At 36.2% G+C, this 19,750-nt stretch overlaps 1 protein-coding gene across 2 annotated transcripts in view; it reads right to left on the minus strand.

The window, feature by feature from the left end:
- Positions 1–19,750, minus strand: part of IGF1R (insulin like growth factor 1 receptor) — a 379,535-nt gene that overhangs the window by 18,613 nt on the left and 341,172 nt on the right. For both annotated transcript variants that reach the window (XM_027851666.1, XM_027851668.1), the window contains 7 exons: positions 18,818–18,954; positions 18,045–18,204; positions 13,292–13,397; positions 12,500–12,570; positions 6,978–7,207; positions 6,512–6,622; positions 1,349–1,508 (listed from right to left, as the gene is read on the minus strand). In XM_027851666.1, coding sequence (XP_027707467.1) covers positions 1,349–1,508; positions 6,512–6,622; positions 6,978–7,207; positions 12,500–12,570; positions 13,292–13,397; positions 18,045–18,204; positions 18,818–18,954 — 975 coding nt within the window. The remainder of the gene's footprint in view (positions 1–1,348; positions 1,509–6,511; positions 6,623–6,977; positions 7,208–12,499; positions 12,571–13,291; positions 13,398–18,044; positions 18,205–18,817; positions 18,955–19,750) is intronic.

Here is a 19,750-nt window from a genome sequence, read left to right on the forward strand (position 1 = left end):
TTTTTAAATGAGCATAGGCTATATAAAGAGAAAAGGAAGACAACCACCCACCAAGGGCCCTTATGCTTACCCATTCACCTCTTTTTTGTACTCACATTTCCCTCCTCACCTCTTTGACTCTCGGTGAAAACCCCAGAGAAATGGTTCTCAGCTACTGCTGGCTGGGGCCACATGTACTCTAACTTTTGCAACAAGGTATTTGATGGCAGTCATGCTTTGTATGATACATAATCTAGTCTCACATGCTAGTAAGTGTTGAATGAATATTTCATAACAATCATAGTTTTGTTTAACCTATTCGTTTACTCTGTAGCACATAGTTTTATTTGTAACAGCAAATGAAGAAACACCTGCTTTGGAAATAATTCTTTAGTAGCTATTCATAGTTCCCTGAGGGGAGGGGGAGGGAGACTGTAAAATGTCTCATTTAAAAATTACAGTTAGACATTGGGAGTGGTGGGGGTAGGAAAATATTCCATACAAACTATAGAGGAAATACATGAAAAAGTTAACTTAAACCGGTTTCTTGGATGACACTATTTTTCTTATGACTTTTCCTTTGTGCTTATCAGAACCACCAGATGAAAGTGAAAAAACGAGGCTGTTTCCACAGCAACACCGTAGTTTTATTTGGTGTATGTTTTTCTCGGTGCATACTAAAAATAAGTACACTTAAGATGGAAACACTGATCACTAGAAACATTACTAGCCAGCAACCTAAAATTCACTTATGAGCTCTGCTTTTGTTTTTGCTGTTGTTGCTTATCAAATAGGTCGCTAAGTGAGGTCCTGCCTCACCCTTGTCTCCTGGATCTCCTGACCGTGGCAAATCTTTCCCTATTTTGATCAGAAATTTTATTATTAGGAATTTATATATCCGCCACCCCCACAATGTTGGGGGAGTCTTTGACTTGGGGGAATCTATGTGTAACAGCCTAGGAATGCTACCACAAATAAGGGCTATATAAGACAGTATGGAAAAGTGTCTGGAAAGATAATTTAAGTAGCCCGTCCAGGGCCAAAACATACAATACTTTGAAAGAGGGAAATGAGAACAATTGCAGATAACATAACTTAGCTAAACTTCTGCAGGGCTATTGCCTATCACATATTCAAAATACATAGACCTGTATAGTATCATGTTGAGCTGCTATCATCCCTGGAAATGATCATCAGGCAAACCCTGAATACCGTTTCCAAGAGCGCCATTTTTCCTAAAACAAAACAACCCAACTCAAAAAACAAAAGTACTTCCAAAGCCCAACTAAATCTATAGTCAAAAATATATCAGAAACATAAAAGACTATTTCCTTAACCTAGCCAAAAGTTGGAAAGGTAAAGAACACACCTCCGATTTTGACGGTGAAATCTTCGGCGACCATGCAATTCCTTGCAGCAAGATCCCTGTGGACAAACTTGTTGGCATTGAGATATGCCATGCCATCAGCAATCTCTCCAGCCATCTGAATCATCTTCTTTAAGGTTGGAAGCATCTGGCATGGATTATTCTGATGGACAGCAATAAAGGATTCAAATGTGAGAAAAATTGGGAATTTGTCCCTTTCAAAAGCTGTAATGCCTTTTCTCAATCCTATCACCACAAGTCTGCCTGCTAAGGAATCAGCATGTTATTATGTAGACCATAGCATCTGCTTAGTGGTAAAATCATGTGCTCACTCCCTAACCACATCAAGCTCAGCTACAACGAGAAATGCCAATTAGCACTCCTTTAGACCAGGGATTTCTATTTTAGGAAGTACATAAAATGTTTAAAGTGAAACAAGCAATTTTTGGTATTAAGAATTCTATTTTACTCGAGTACCTAGAAATTTATATTCCTTTTAACTCAATGGCTTACCAAGGACAAAATACATCTAAGAGAAGGTCATTTTAAAACTCATTTGAATGTGCACGCTTTTGAAAAACAGGACAAATCTTCAAATAAATATGTATATCTATTTATATATATCCTTTCTCAATTTCCCACATAAACTTCCTTATATTCCTTTTAATTTTCCTTTTTACATTTAAATTCTCCATTTACATAAGCAACCACTCAGTCAATTAGCATTTACTTTGTTTACTATTATTTGTCATTTTTTCCCCCCCATGATGGATTTTTCTTGTCAAAGATACTGGAATGATTTGCCATTTCCTTCTCCAGTTCATTTTACAGATAAGGAAACTGAGGCAAACAGGCGACCAGGGTCACACAGCTAATAAGTGTCTGAAGCCAGATTTGAACTCAGGAAGATCAGTCTTCCTGACTCCAGGCTCAGCACTCTATCCACTGAGACAATTAGCTGTCCCATTTACTAAGTGTCTCCTATATGCCAGGCATTATGCTAAGTGCTGGAGTTACAAAGAAAGGCCCAAGACACTTCCTACTCTCAAGTAGCGCATAGTCTAGTGGGACAGACAACATGCAAACAGCTTTGTACCATGAGATATACGCAGGATAATTCTTATTGAAGTTGGGATTTTAGATGGGGCTTAATGGAAGCCAGGGAAACCAGGAGGTAGAAACAGTTTCCAGACATGGAAAACAGCCAGTGAAAATGATGAGAGTCTTGAGATGAACTGTGTGTCACATGTGAAGTGTGGCAAGGGGTCACTGGATCACAGAATACATGGAGAGGGAGTAAGGTATAAGAACACAGGAAATGTAGGAGGAGGCCAGGTTGTGAAGGGCTTCCAATACAAAACAGAAGATTCTATACTTGATCATGGAGGTGATAGGGAACCAATGGAATTTTTTGAATAGGGGTAGGGGGTGTGTATGACAAGGTCAGATATGCACTTTAGGAAGATTAATTTTACAAATTTTACAAGAGGATAGACTGGTGTGGGGAGGGATTTGAGACTGGAAGACTCACCAGCTAGGTACTGCAATAGTCTAGATTTGAGGTGATGAGGGCCTGCAGTAAGGTAGTGGCAGTGTCAGAGGAGAGAAGGGAGTGTATGTGAGAGATGTTAAGAAGGTAAAATTAACAAGCCTTGGCAACAGCTTGAATATGAAAGTGGGAAGAATGAGAAGCTGAAAATGACACCTAAAATGGAATCTGAGTGACTGGCAGCATGGTGGTGCCCTGGACAGTTACACAAGAGTTCAAAATGGCTGTGAGGGAGAGTTTTTGGGAAAGACCATGAGTTCAGTTTAAGATATTTAATGGGTTAAACTGAGTTTAAGATGTCTATGGGACATCTAAATCAAGATGTCTGAAGGCAGTTGGAAATGTGAGTCTTGAGGTTAAGATCTCATTTTTTTTTCCTGTCTCCGTTCAAAAGCATTCACTTTATTAACTGCAAGAAAACTCTCTGATGATGTATATACCTTCCTTCTCCTCCTGATAGCTTACACTTCTATGATAGTTGGTAGTTCAGAAATCACTTCTCTTCACAGCATTTGAACTTCCCAACCCTGTGAACTCCCTGCCCCTACTTTAAAAAATAAATAAATAAAAACCAGAGTAACAAAAAATGAATTTTAACATACAATCTGTAACTTAAATAGTAAGAAGACTACAAATCTATTCATAACTTTGAGGAAAATTTTTCTTTAAAAAGCACATTGGTCAACCTCTTTTCTCTATACACATCAAAGGGAAAAAGTGAATTTCATACCTTGTGAGATGCTCACAATGAGCCAAATATAAATAGACCAATTCTTCAACTACTTAATTACAGTACCATCTCTGAACTCATGACTGTAGTCTTCAAGGACAAGCCTAGTAGTCTCTAGTGTTTTAAGTTATTTATCATTATTTTAATCAAAAATGCTGTTTCGTGTAACTAAGGATCAATAGTTTTATAAATAATCTTTCATTATCTTTTCTTCTTTTGATCCAATATTTCCCTTAAATTTTTGGTACCTTATGCAGCATCTCTCAAACTTTTTGGTCTCAAAAAGTTTGCACCTTTTGAGTATATGTTACATTTTAAAAAATTACTGAGGGGCCCCTTCCTCCCTACCCCAAAGAGCTTTTATTTATGAGGGCTCATTTGCAGATAGTTGATGGATTCAAAATTAAAATGTCTTAATATTGTTGTGAAAATAATTGTTACCTTACAGGCCCCATGAAAGAGACTCCCAGTGATCCCCAGACCACACCTCGTAAACCATTGCCTTACACACAGTATATGTATTTACTGAAAAATCGTAACCCATAATTGATCTCAAAATAGACTACAAGGCTTAATTTTGATCAATTACAATGCTGATGCATTGTTTCAGTTCACTGTGACAAATGGCACCTCTTTCACCATACGTTCTGGTTAAGTAGGGATCATTTAGCTTTTGACAGCTAGTTAAGAAATGTGGGTATACTAGGAAGTATGGTTGAGGCAGGCCTCTTATTTTAAGTATCTCATTGTTGTTGAGTTATTTCAACCATGTCTATTCTTCATGACTCCATTTGGGGTTTTCTTGGCAAAGATACTGGAGTAGTTTTCCGTTTCCTTCTCCAGATCATTTTACAGATGAGGAAACCAAGAAAAACATCATTAAGTGACTTGCCCAGGGTCACATAGCTACTAAATATCTGAGTCCAGATTTGAACTCAGGAAAATGAGTCTTCCTGACTCCAGGCCCAGCATTTTATCTGAGCCACCCAGCTGCCCATGTACCTCATTAGGTGACACTAAAAGAAAATGAATTGCTTCAGAATCATGGAACTAGGAAGTCACCATGAAGATCATCTTGTTTAACATCTTCATTTTACAGATTAGGAAACATCTTCATAGAGGTATGACTTTCCAGTGGTCATAAACCTACTTGATAGAAGACTATCCAGGTCTCCCAACTCTCTATCTCTGAGTAAGTTAACAGGAAAAGTGGAGGGGAGTAGTTGGAGAGAAAAGTGGAGAAAGTGGAGGCCTTGAAAGCTCATTTTGGATCCTCTTAAAATTGTTTGGAAAACAGATGTATTTATAACCTTTCATTGTTAATGAAGTTTTTCCTCTCAATGTAAGCTGGAGCACAATTGAATTTATCCCACAAGTTTAATTTTCCCACAAACCATCATTCAACAATAAAAATCACACATGGTAAAAGTAGTCTTAAAAGCTAAATTGTAATTGTACATCATTGGTTTTCAAAGTGTGGTATAGATACATTTTTAAAGCAGAAACTTTTAGTTATTTGTGCCTTCATAGACATCACATTCAAAGTCCTTGAGGAGTTATACCCACAGACTCTTAAAGAGACAATGAAATCAGAAGTGAATCATCCTTTGGAACTAAAATGAAGGAAGTTCCACTTGGGAGGTGGTAAAAGTTCATATTTAATGAAAAAATAAAATAAAAAATGTGATCACATGGAGAAAAGCTAATAGAACTCAGGAGAGATAGGGATAAAGAGGTTTCTGCAGAGCAAATCCCACACTTTAGGGAGTGGAAAGGTTCACCTACACAGCAATTGGCAAAACAAGGTCAATGCTCCAAAGAATTTTAAACTCTTCATAGGCCCAACTGAAACAGCTAGTCTGTTGCATTTAAAAATGTGAAATTTCATACCCATAGTGCTAATGTGGCTGGTATCATTATTAAACATTCATCTAATGACTTGCTTTAGAAGACATTAATTTTTACTCATTCCTGATATAGGCTTAGGAAACTGGGACACTGAGAGACACCTAAAAATGGCTCCAAAAGTCACTGCTGGAATGAGAATTTGAACTCACAGCCCAAACTGTTGGTTTGTACTTATTCCAGTGAAAACATTCACTAATGCAAGACTGAAGTGTTGTTTTCTATTTTAAACTCTAACCAAGATAACTCTTCAATCCTATGAAGAGGGAATTCTGTTAATCTAGCTGCACATTCATAAGGATACATGCCTCAACCATGAAGGTTTCATGAATAAGGTGATGGCATGTGCCCATAGGTGGGGAAGAAGGAGGTGAATTCATTTTTAAACACCCTCTTAGCAACTTTCCGGTTGCAGTGACAAGAAACTATATGCAACTTCTGATTTTATAGAAAGGACCTCTTGCAACATATTAAATTCTCTGGATGGGATCAATTAATTATAACCCATTATGTGACAAATAACTAAAAACCTTTGAAAATAGGCTAGTGTTTTAAAGATCCTATCTATCCCTGAAGACAGATTTTAAACATAGGATAACATCATAAAATCATAGGCTCTTTAATAGCTGAAATGAACCTAAGATTACCTTGTGCAGCCACTATTTTATAAGTGAAAAAACTGAGGCACAGAGGGAAAGTGACTATTCAAGGCCCAGAAAGCTGAAGAGCAATAGAGCAAGGAGTGCAACACAGGTCTCCTAACTCTCAGGTAAAAGAAAAGAAATGTAGTAGTAGTTGCTGTAGTACTAGTACTAGTACTATGACTACTACAAGTAATAGTAATAGTAGTAGTGGTAGTAGTGGTGGTGATGTGGTAGTAGCAGTTGTAGTAGAATCAGTAGTAGTAGTAGTAATAGTAGAAGTAATAACAGTAATAATTGACATTGATACGGCTTTTAAAGGTATGCAAATAAAAACATACCTCTGTCTCTGGTCTCAGAGATCTGAGGTAACTTTTGAGATCCCCTCGTGTCATCAATTCCATGATGACTAATGTTGGCTGGCCCTGGGACACTACTCCAAGCAATCGCACCTGGAAGGGAAAACCAGATGACTCAGATACTAAGTTCACACGGCTTCATTCCTATCCTCTCCTCTACTGCTAATACTATCTTATAGTGCTGCTCAATCTAAGTGATGAGGAGAAGGCTTTAGAGCATACAAAACAAGAGGGCTACGTATTACATCCTCTGTATCACATCTAGTAAAGTAGCATGCATACGCAGATATACAGTGATGACTATCATTGATTTCTGGACACAGGTAACTAAGAGGTCAACTCTAAATCTGTACACATAGAAGTAAAAGGAGTTTGTTTCCACAGTGTTTCCATTTCAGATCTCCCCCCTCCCCCGACACTGCAGCATCTATAAAGACTTTCTTCTTACCACATGATGACAATTGAATTCTTTCATTACTGAAGCTTCATTGAGAAATTCAATTCTCTCTCGCATGCTTGCTGCTTCATTGACTGTTTTGATGGCTACCCTGGTTTCAGGCTCATCTTTTACCACGCCCTTTGCAACTCCCTCATATACCATCCCAAATGAACCCTGCCCAAGTTCTCGACTCATGGTAATCTTCTCTCGAGGTACCTCCCACTCATCTGGAACATACACTAGAAAAGAATAAACAGAAGGTATTTTGTTTAAATATATTTAAGGGGAAAACTAAACAAAACTCTTCCAACATATGAACATGGAACAGATAAGCCACTGGTCAATTTGCTCAGAACATCAATAACTAAAATCTACAGAAGAATAATGTCAGGAAACAATGATATTAGTTCATTTTAGTGTTCTATAAGCTTCCCATGAAAACAGTCAGTAAACTTGGCAAATCTCAGCATTTCATGTATCTGTGATTTCAGTAATATCAATTTTCTTTCCACCAATGTACATTCTAACTTCTCAATATTTCAGTAAACATGAAATTCTGAACTGAAAAAAATAACAACAAAAACACATCACCTAGTGGTCAAATTTTTAGAAATAAACCTCTTTGAGCTTAGGCTGGTCTTCCGATGACAAATTTTGTCACCATACCTAGGATTTTCCAGTCTGGTAGGCCTTATCAAGTTCTGTGATCTAGATAGTTTTCAGAAGAATTCAAAGCAATGCGTAGTCGTATGAAAAAATGCTCTAAATCACTAATAGAGCAATGCAAATTTAAAAAACTCCGAAGTACCACCTCACACTAGAATGACAGAAAAGGAGAATGACAAATGCTAAAGGGGATGTGAAAAAATAGGTTCTTGATGGAGTTGTGAAGTGGTCCAACCACTCTGGAGAAAAATCTGAAACTACGCCCAAGGGCTATAAAATTATGCACACTCTCTGATCCAGTAATACTGCTACTAGGTCTGTATCCCAAAAAGATGAAAGAAAAGGGAAGAGGACCTATTTGTACAAAAATATTTATAGCAGTTCTTTTTGTGATAGCAAAGAATTAGAAACTGAGGGAATATCCATCATTTGGGTAATGGCTGAACAAGTTATGGTATATGATTATGATAGAATACTATTGTGCTGTAAGAAATGATGATGGAGAGGCAGCTAGATGGTACAGTAGATAGAGCTCTGGCCTTGGAGTGAAAAGGACCTGAGTTCAAATCCAGCCTCAGACACTTGACACTTACTGGCTGTGTGACCCTGGCAAGTCATTTAACCCCAACTACCACACTAAAAAGCAAAAAACAAAAAACAAAAAAAAAAAAGAAAGAAATGATGATGGAGATGGATTACGAAAAACTTGGTAAAATGTATATGAACTGATGCAAAATGAAGTGAGCAGAATCAAAACAATGTATATAATAACAGTAATAATGTAACAATAATCAATTATGAAAGACTTAGCTACTCTGATCAATACAATAATCCTGAACAATTCCAAAGAATTTATGGTAAAAAATTTTCTCCACCTCGAGAGAGAGAGAACTGATGAACTCTGCGTGCAAACTGAAGCATTTTTTAAATTTGTTTTTCTTACTTTTTTTTTTTTTGGTGGTAGTGGTCTTTTTTTACAACATGGCTAATACGGAAATACACTTTGCATGACTTCACATACATAATGGGTATCATATTGCTTGCCTTCTCAATGGGTGGAAGGGAGGAAGAGAATTTGGAACTCAAACTGTAAAAAAAATGACTGCCCCCCTCTCTCCACCCAAAATAAATAAAACAGTTCTGTGTTCTGCTGGCTAAGGCTTCAAGATTACAGGGTCATCATGCTAAGATAAACCACCAAAGCAGAACTTTCACGGAAGAGATTGCAATAATACTGGATATTAGTGTTACTCAAATGTTTTAAATTTCACAAACAATTACTATACAGTATCCGCATAAGAATAGGTGAAAAACCAAAAGAGAGGTCCCTTTGAAGCCCCTTAAAACACCAGACTCAAGATATGGTTTAGGAAGCAGTAGCTCTCTATCTAGTTCAGCTCTTTAGTTCACTGTCCAATGGCAAAATAAATTGAAGGTAGAAAAGAGATTCACAAAAGGAAATGGATAAGAACAATTTCAGAAAGTTTGTATGCTGCCTGTCTTCATCCATGTGGAGAGTAGCCAAACCAAAAAAGAAGAGGATTGAGGACAACTCTAAAATGGGCAGGACAGCTATTTCAGGTTTATTTTATTTTTATTCTAACAAATATTTACTGAGTGCTTACCACATGTAAGACACTACACATAAAACCCCAGATCATTTTAACTTCAAGTAACCAGGAGCTGTATCAATTTACTCAAGATCTGGATGTAGAAAATCTAAGGTAAAATAAATGCTAATAATAGTGCCAACAAAGAACTGGCTGAAACTAGTACCAAAAGGCACCATTATCATACAATATCTTGGGTGGGAGCGAGGTGGTTAAGACAAAAAGGCTCTATTAGGACTTGTAACTGCATTTATGTGGTCCTACTTGTTCAGAAATCAGAGTACTTTAGGATAACTAACTTGATGGGAGAGAAAATAATTCTCTGTCAGTATTTACTCCAGCTATTGCTAATAGTTTCTCCATAAGGCAATCAGGTCCCAAGTATTATATTTGATTGAAGTCTACATTAGATAGAATAAATACCACTCAAGAGTCACCCACAGGAATATTTACAAATCTGGGCTACAAACTAATTCCTAACTTTCCTCCATAAGAATTTAATACTCATGGTACACAAATCGTGAGAAATTTCACAAAAGCAAGTTTGCATTCCATTGCTTAGAAAGTTCATACACTAAAAACTAAGAAGGTAGCTCACTTAAAACGAGACCTATGCAAGACTGCCCAATAGGTAAGACTATTTACAATGCTCCCTTAGGGGCTATAAAATTCAGAGTCCATAACCATTTGTCTTAGGAAAGTGATTTACTTTTTAATCAGAATTAACTGTTCAGTGTGCAGTAAAACATGGAGTTTAAAACAGTTAAACTTATTTCTTGGAGGGAAAGACCTCTGAAGTTAGTAAATTCTTCCCTTTATACATTTATCCATGGGAAAACTACTACACCAAGCCAAAAAGAATATAGTTCAACCAAAAGCCATAAGCTTCCCCAATCACCTGGAGGGCTGCATGAACAATGCTATCAGCTCTTTCCTGCTGGATATTTTCAGTGTGTTCTGGAAAATGGTTATAGGCAAGTTCATTTTTGGGAAAAAGTGGGTTTTTAAACTACTTCTGAATCACAATGTCACTTTGTCACCTTTTGAAGAAACCACCTATACTCTGCTTGTCAAAAGGCTGGAGAAATTAGGTTCAAATTAGGTGACAGTGTTCTAACCAATCGGTCTAGCTGACACTAAGGTTTTTAAAGTAGGTTGAGTGACATTTTGAAAATAGAACAGAGACCCTCAGTTATCAGAATTATTCATTATTCCCTCAGTGTAAAATCAAAACCATCACAGAGTCTATTTTGCTACATTAACGTATTCCTAAATCTTACTTGACATTTCACTGTCAAAGCTACAAATATGCATGCACCTTCTGTGTTTGGTTTTATTCTGAAACAGTACACATCCTCATCTGTCTGGGATATTTATGGTGTGGTCTTTTCTATTCAAAAGAAGATACAGTAAATTATTTCTCATTTTCTCATCTAGTCTATGAACTTTTATTTCCCTAATTCATATTTACTCTACATTATTGCTAACATAAATATGAGAACTTCTTACATTCATATGATACTTTAATTTTTAAAAAATGTTTTCACATATATCATCTAGTGTGTTGATAATAATTACCACTTTTCATAGTGTTAATGTTCTCCCTTATTTCTCACTCTTTGCTTGAACTCTTAGAGAAGGAAGAAAGTTAATTTTCTTTTCCTACCCTTCTTTCAACAGTCATGAACATTTTCTTCTCTCCTCTGATATCACTAGACATGACCAATCCTTCTTTGTTTCAAGATCTTGATTTGGGTACTATAATATAATACTCCAAGAAGCCATAATTTCATCAATGGAGACAGATCCCCGACTGATGCAGAGCACCTACAACTCCTCCTCGTATTGTTAGTAGGAAATCTTTATGAGTTGTTGTAGCCCAAGACAAAAAGCATCACCTGGAAACTAACAACTAAATGGTGATGAGTCTTTCATAAATTAATTCAATAGTTTTCAGATGACAGGAACACAATTTTTTTCTGGGGCCATACACAAAGCTTTTCAGCTTGGTAGGATTCATAGGAGGTTGTACTATGCTGACATAGCCTTTGAGAATTCACTGTGACCTGTATGCCAACAAGAAGCATCAGAATGCGACTTTGGTGAAATCTAAAAAAGAACAAAAAAAAACCAAACCAAAACAAAAAAAACAACTGACCTGCTAAACCATATTCAGTAATGGCAAAAAGAAAATGGAGGAGATAGAGAGAACGTAAACTTTATGATACTGGTGAAACGGGAATAAAAGAGAAGGGAAGAAAATCAATTCCAGTAAGATTTTAATAAGGATAACAAATAAACATGAAAGCTACAAAGAATGTCCTTAAGCAGACAAAAATTATTTTCAACATATAAAAACTACCTGAATCTAAAATACGTTTGTCAACATCATAATTATCTCTTTTCTAGATGTGAACATTCTGGTACCTAGAATTGCTTAAGAATCTTTGCAATTGGAGCATCACATTTCATGTAATTAAAATAATCAGTGTATGGGTTACATTCAGAAGTATATTTATACTGTGCAGTGTTGAGTTCCTCTACTACTGTCATTTTTTTGGTCTATTTCTTTTTTTCATAGCAATGACATTATATATCTATATTCTATGAGATTTCTACACCTGAAGAATACCAAGTGAACCATTTGGATAAGACAACCCTTCTTAACCTTAGGTTTTTAAAAAAAATATTAGCAATGACAGAATTAAAATCAATGCTGTCTTCAATCACTTAATAGGACTTTGTGCAAAGCACTCTCCTTATATAAGTCTTAGGTTCCTCTTATGTAAAAGGGTGACAATGATACTGGTGAAATCTCTCTCAACAGGACTATCTGCAAAATAATAATAATAACAACAACAACAACCATAGCAACTAGTATTTGTGTATCACTTTAAAACTGTCAAAGCTTTATTATATTATTTATTATCTCATTTAATTTTCATAATAATCATGAAGAGGGAGGTGTTATCTCTATTTTAAAGATAAGGAAACTGAGGCAGACAGTGGTTTAATAACTTGCTTAGGGTCATATAACTAGTAAGTTCACAGGACGGATTTGAACTCAGGTCTTCCTGACTCTGGGGTCTATCCATTGTGCCACCTAGTGGCCTTTTATTTGGTTATAACTACAAAATACTATATAAATGTGAGTTTTCATAATTATTTTTGCAACACTATGAAGCATATCATTTCCATTAGCAATACCCCAAATCTAGAAATCACACACGTGTGCAAATGTGTTTGAACACTTACCATCGGCAGCACTGAAGTACTCTGGATTGACCGATGCATACAAAACTCCGTTCCCTAATCTGTCACTGTTTCTGTCAAAAGATTTAAAACAGAATTCTTCAAAACCCTGCACATATGACACGTCCCCCTATCCTTCCCTCTCCACTCACACCTCTTACTTTGTACGCTTGATTAAGTATTAACAGAGGAGATGAAGAGGGATAGCTTGGATTCTTGTAATAACTCTAATATACTCATAACTTCTTCTAAATGTGGCCCAGTACATAGCTTTGCATGAAATCCCATGAGTTTCTTTAGTAGTTTAAGATCATTGTGCCCCCAATCACAGCAGAACAGGCTACATATTCCTAAAGACAGAAAGGAGCATCTTTGGAAAAACTCCTAAATTCCTAAGTTCCTCTTCAAGGAAAAAAAATTATTGTTTTTTCTTCAATTAAAATAAAAGAGGGCATTTGGCAAAGGGGGCCATATATTGTACTTGGGAAAGTTAGTTAATTCAATACGAGAAATGTCTTTATTTAAAAAAAAAGAAAAAAGCTTAAAACCACATATAAAACAATTATGAAAGATTTCTTTCAACAACTTCCTATCTTACCTTCCTTTATAGAATATATAAACTAAAGATCATGCTAAGTTATGGCATTTCGCCTTTTCTTTAAGGGCCACAGTTAAAGTACACAATAAGACTGATTTACAACGTCTCTTTACTTTTCGGTAAATACCAAACTGCCATGACTCCCAATTTTAATGTTCAGACATACAATGACAACTTGAGAAGCATGAACTTCTTACCTTTTTTTATTGTAGACATACCACATTATCAGTATTCCACCAAGTATAAATAATCCTGCGATGGGGAGAGCGATCATTAAGTGAATGAAGTTTTCGTAGTCAGGTGCTGCAGAGATGAGGAAATAAAGTGTATTGAATAACTTTGAATATTTTTATTTCAACCAATTAATGGAATTTAAAAATCTGCCCAACTTCTTTAACACCACTCCCTCCCACCCCGCCCCCCAAAAAAACCTCTATGAAAATTAATCAGATATTCTGGAAGGCAAACCAACATTAAGACCTTCCAGCAAAAACTAGAAGCAAAAAACCCTAAGTTTCTTATTGGTGAGTAATCAGAGGACTATACTCATCTATCTTTCTAAGTAAACAAAAAAAAAATAAGGCATTCTGAAGTAGCAAAATTTCTGAATAGGAGAAAGCACTGTATCTGTATTTTATTAACATTTAGGCAGCTCCATGGTACAATAGTAGATGGAGCATTCAGTCTGAAGTCAGGAATACCTGAGTTCAAATCCAGCCTCAGACACTACCTGTGTGACCCCATCTCAGCTTCCTCATCTGTAAAATGGGGATAATAACAGCAAACTCCCAGGGTCATTGTGAGGATCAAATGTGATAATATTTGTAAAGCGCTAAGCACAGTGCTTGGCACATTGCAAGTGCTTGATAAATGCTCATTTCCTACATTCCTTTCTTTTAAATGAATATTTCTAAAATCAAACTTCCTGTCTTTCTCTCAAAATTGGTTCCCTTTTCTCACTTCTCTGTTTCTGTCAGTGGTACCACCATTCAACTTGTCAACCATACTTTTAAGTCACGCTGTCACCTTTGACTCTACCATCTACTTCACCTTCCATAGGCAATAAGTTGTGAGGTCTCGTCAATTTTTTCTCCAATCAATTCATGTTTGTTTATTATTTAACAATATCTATATCTGCCCCATCATTTTTTACATATTTTTATTGCTATCTTTTTTTAATCACCAGTTTCCTTTTTTAATCATGTTTCTAAAACTGCTGCCTCCTCCTTTAATAAGCCAGCCTTTGTAATTAGAGAATTTTTTAAAATGAGGGGAAAAAAAAGGAAATTCAACAAAACTAACCAAGAGTTAAGTGAGACTGAGAACATAAATAATGTTCCACTCCCAGACTTCCCCGACTTCAGAAAGAAGGCTGGAAAAGCATTCTCTCATCTCTTCTGGAGGGTCAGGTTCAGTCATTTTAATCAGTGTTCATTTGGGATGGCTGGGGGGCAGGAGAAGGGTTGGTTGTTGTTTCCATTTACATGGTTGCTTGTAGTCATCATGTGTACTCTTTTTCCGGTTTTGTATATTTCACTCTGCATCAATTTGTATAAGTCTTCTCATGCTTTACAGAATTCTTCACATGAATTGTTTCTTATGGCATAGTTATTATGTATTACATTTGTGTACTACAATTTGTTTAGCCATTTGCTAATCAATGTTGTTCCTTCTTTTCCATTTCTACTATGACTAACTTAAACTGAACTAAATGATTGCGATAATCTTCTAACTGGTTTTCCTACCTCTTTATTTTCCCTCCCTCTGATGTAAAGATTCTTAAACTTCTTGGTGTGTTATAGACTTTGACTGTCTGGTGAAACCTATGGACCCTTTATCAGAATAATGTTTTTAAACACATAAAGTAAAATACATCGGATAACAAAGGAAACCAATTATATTGAAATAAAGGTGTAATATTTTTTCCCATCCACCTCATCAAGATCCCTTGAAATCTAACCATGGACCCTCATTTTCATAGGCTGTCCCCTATTCCTGGAATGCTCCTCCTATTCATTTTTATTTTGACTTCTTTAGCTTACTTTAAATCCTAGGTAATACCTCACCTTCTATAGGAAGTCTTTCCCTATTCCCTATGATTCTAGTGGCTTCTCTCTGTTAATGATCTCTCATGTTTATACATAGTTGTTTGTACGTTGTGTTCTCCATTAGACTATGAGCTCCCTGAGGGCAGGGACTGTCTTTTACTTTTCTTTGCATACCCAGTACTCAACACAGTACCTGGCACACAGTAGACATTTAATAAATGTTTATTGACTGACTTAGGGGTTCTATGGACCCCTGTTCAATCCATCCTTCACAGAACGAAAAGATTTCCCTTCTTTATGCACTATTCTCATGCTGTCACTCCTCTGCTCAAAATCCTTCATTTTGCAATCCTTTGCAACCTTATCTCCTGTTACTTTGGTCCATAGTTATGCCTGGAATCTACCCAAACAGCATGTTGCCGGCTCTGCCTGTCTAGATCTATCTTGAATTGGCCTACTCCTCCACGAAGCCTTCTCTGACCTTCTCGAGCCAGTTAAATCTGCCCTTTATCTCCTTTAATCTTACTTAGCACTTTGTAATATTTGTCTCTTCCATGTAGATTATAAACTGAGTGATGTCAGGGATCACTGTCTCATTTCTTCTGAAGCAGGAACTTAATAATTGCTTGTTGGATTTAAATCAGGCCAGAATATTAATATTAACCAAGTACTTCACAATTATCCTATTCTTTGCTTCAAGACAGGTTAGATAGGCAGAATAAAAATCCATTATTTCCAATATATGGTTCAGTTCTGAGGCAGAAGAGGCTGCCATTTACACATTGCTGAATATATCTTCATGTCATTGATAGTTATCAGAGATAACAGGGTTTTTTTCTGGGTCTTTTTCAGAAGATATTTTGTGTCATTTCTATCACTTGTATTAGTGGTCAAGCTGCACTGTGTTCTTTCAAGTTTCAACGTTTCAAGCAGAACATGAAGAAAATGGAACATGTCCACAGGAAAACAACAAAATGTGTAAAGGTATACAGAACTGGCCTAAGATGTTCGGCTACGAGAAAAAGATAAAAAAAACCTGAGATGATTTAGTCTGGAGAAAAGAAGGCTGCAGGGTAATTTAATAGTGTTTGTAAAAATGATTTCTATAAAGAGAAGAGTTGCCAATAAAGCTCCATCTCTAGTGGTGATTAAATAACACTAAACTTTAATAACAAAGATTTTCACTTGACATAAGGAAAAACTTTCCCAATAATAAAACAGATATGTAAGATGTCCCTCTGGAGTATATACCCATTTGTACCAGGGAAGGCACTCCTCATTCTCCTATCCCAGTCTGATACTCATGAGGTGACATGGCTTTGTCATGAAAGTACTGTGATTATTTTCATCTTAATGCAAATAAATAAGGTTACCTCAAAATGAGTGTTCTACACCATGATAAATGTTTTGCCCAAATACACAGGCAAAAACATGTTTCACAATGAATCTGAACTTCCCATTCCTCAAGAAAGCTCTGGCACTTGCTTTCTCTAAAGATAACAAATGGCACAGAGAGAAATAATTTGGGGAAATTTATATGATTACTGTGAGGGGTTTTGGATACTAGAGCTGACGACAGTTTAATGGTGGAACTTTTTTCATTGGCTAACCTAGGTTAGACAGGTGTCAGGGTTCAAGAAAAAGTTCGGGAGATGAAAGCAAAACGACTGAAAAAAGATTTTTAAGTTACTTCCAGGTTTATAATTCTAATATGCCTTATTTTTCTTTTCATGACAGATGGAATCCTTATTTTCAATGACCAATTACTTCTTTTGATAATAAATGCTATTAGAGTACCAGTTAAGGCAACAAGTATCTTTTGAGTTCTTTCCTTAACTCTTAGGGCTCTTATCTTCTACATCGACAAAATGGAATTATAATCAACCGGAGGACCATAATTCTACACTGTCCAAATGCTACTTTGTGTGAGAAACAACATTTAACACTGGGATCCCAAATCAAATAACCACTGGATACAACAAAGAATAATATTAAAAGCAAAACAACTAATACATTCAAACTGAATATAATGGAGGAGTCTAAGTTTTATCAACGTCAATTTGTCTAGTTCAACCAATAGGTACCCATTCAGTGCATACTATGTGGTCAGCCTCATGCTGGGTACTGTTTAAATTTTTTTTCACTCTGGTCATGTTATTTGAATCATGGAGAATATTTAAAGAGATTTCTTTCATTTATAACATGTCTTTTATACGATTTTATTATTACAATCATCATTATGCATCCTAACTTAGATAGCTATAGGTAACAGTACTAAGTGCTTCTCATGTTAGCCCTAATAGAAGTTCCAATGATGATTCTGGGCAAGGCTAATCCAATTTTTTGTGAAATGGCTTCATATCTAAATTAAGTTCTAATGAAGGGATCAGCAACCTAGACATGTCATATAGCTGGGAAGCAAGTTGCTAATTTGTTTTGCTTCTCCTCCCACTTCAATATGACCTTAACTTCAAAAAAATCGACTGAGAAAACATCTGTCCCTTGTCTTCAAGACTAAGTGTTCAGCACCACTTCTTTCCCCCTCCCTTTTCGAGGCCCCCCGCCCCACATCAGAAGAACTAGAGTTAAACCCTTGGCACACAACTTTAGACAGACTGTTGACATAAATCTATGATTACTATCATAATTGGGGAAGCTAGATGGATTAATGGATAGAGCACTGGGCGGAGTCAGGAAGACCTGAATTCAAATCTAGCCTCAAGACACTTACTAGTTTTATGACCCTGAGCAAGCCACTTAACCTCTATTTGCCTTAATCCCTTGAAGAAGGAAATGGCAAACCACTCCAGTATCTTTACCAAGAAAACCCCATGGACAGTATGGTCCACAGGGTCACAAAGACTTAGACATTACTAAACAACAACACAATCATAAGCCTTACGTTTGGCTGGGACATAGAAGAATACAGGGTCAGTCCATGATCCATTCCCGGAAAGAGAGGTGGCCTGAACACGGGCTGAATAGTTCCCAGGATTCAGCCGAGTAAGCCTGGCCCCTCCAAATTTCCTGTATTCCTGTCTGGAAACACATTCCCGCTGATCCTAAATGAAATACAATAGTCTGTATTAGCTTCTCCCAAACTTTTGTGAAATCAAGCTCCATGATTCTTTTGGCATGTGCTGCGGTCTCACATTTTCATCTTACTGGTGACTTCAGCTCTGTGAATGTATTCTAATTTTCATCTCCTACTGAACCAATATCCAATAAAAGGGAGAAGGGGGACAGAGAAAATCACGGAAGGCAGGACTCTAGTAATGGTTCTCCTTCAGTAGAGGTGACTGTAACATTATGCAATATTTTGGAAGATAAATACAAGTTTGTTTTAAGCAAGTAGATTTCATATCCAATTAGAAAAATCTTTAAAAGGTTAGTAGGGGGGTAAAACAATCTTTGGTTTGGTTACCTGTATCCCAAAGTTATTTTCTGGCATGAAACTACACCTTTTTTTTTTTAATTCAGGAATTTTGTCTTAACATATTTTATCACCCATTCCTTCCTTTCCTCTGCCTAGTTTATGGAAGGGCATACAATAGCATTAAAAAATTTCTTGATTTTAAATTTTTAAAGTTTATAATAAAAAAAGAGTTCCAGCCTAAATGATATTTATCTGCTGTAAGCATAGGAATAAGAAACAGAACCCTGTCCAGATCTTACCTCTACCTGCTGACCATACTTTATTTCATACATTAATATCAGTCCATTGGGATTTTCGGGTTCTGACCACTTCAAGTAGACAGTATTATCTGGTCTTGGTTCCCATAGCACTGGCCCAGGAATATTATCTGCTCCTTCTGTAAAACATTTCCAACAAGTGATAAAGTAAGCCAATCAAATATGAGAGACAAAAAAATCACACCAACTTATATGAAGCAGTTAAAATAATAAATTATCTATGCTTAATGTAGAATTCTCCGGAGAGCTAAATTGCTTAGAGGAATGGTTTTCAGAACTGAACATATACTGATAGATTGAAAGATGCCATCACACACACACACAAATACCATCTTTAGTTACAGGAATCTTATCATTTAATTAAAGTATCATCTTGTACGCTTGGTGGGGGGGAGGAGGAGGAGAAGTAATAACTAAATAACCTCAGTTTTCTCTATTAGCTGCTTTTTATTCAAGGGTAAAGAATTGGGATAAGAAAGTCAACTACAAACAGTACAGTAAAACCTCTTTACTTTGGACTCCATAACTTAGACTATGCAAGAATTCACAAGGGATTGAGCTCAATTTACCTTGGTATTAACTATGAAAAAAAAAAAAAAAGAGGCTTCCTAAGCAAACGAATAATGTAAACAAAATTACATGGGGGTATTTTTACCAACTGAAAAGAAGGAACCATTTTCAATCACTTTGGTAGTAAACAGACACAAGGGATGGTGTCTTGGACACATTCAATGAACTAAACACTTATCATTATTTAATAATATTTTATCATTAAATTAAATTATTAAATATATTATTTGAATAATTAATAATAAGTTATTAGTAAACACCTACTATGTTCAAAGGTACTATGGTAGGTGTAGGGATACAAGGACTAGAAAATCCTTGCTCAGTTTACATTTTACTGGAAAGAGG

This window comes from Vombatus ursinus, unplaced genomic scaffold (genome assembly GCF_900497805.2).
Source record: "Vombatus ursinus unplaced genomic scaffold, bare-nosed wombat genome assembly UNPS02009205.1, whole genome shotgun sequence".
NCBI lineage: Eukaryota > Metazoa > Chordata > Mammalia > Diprotodontia > Vombatidae > Vombatus > Vombatus ursinus.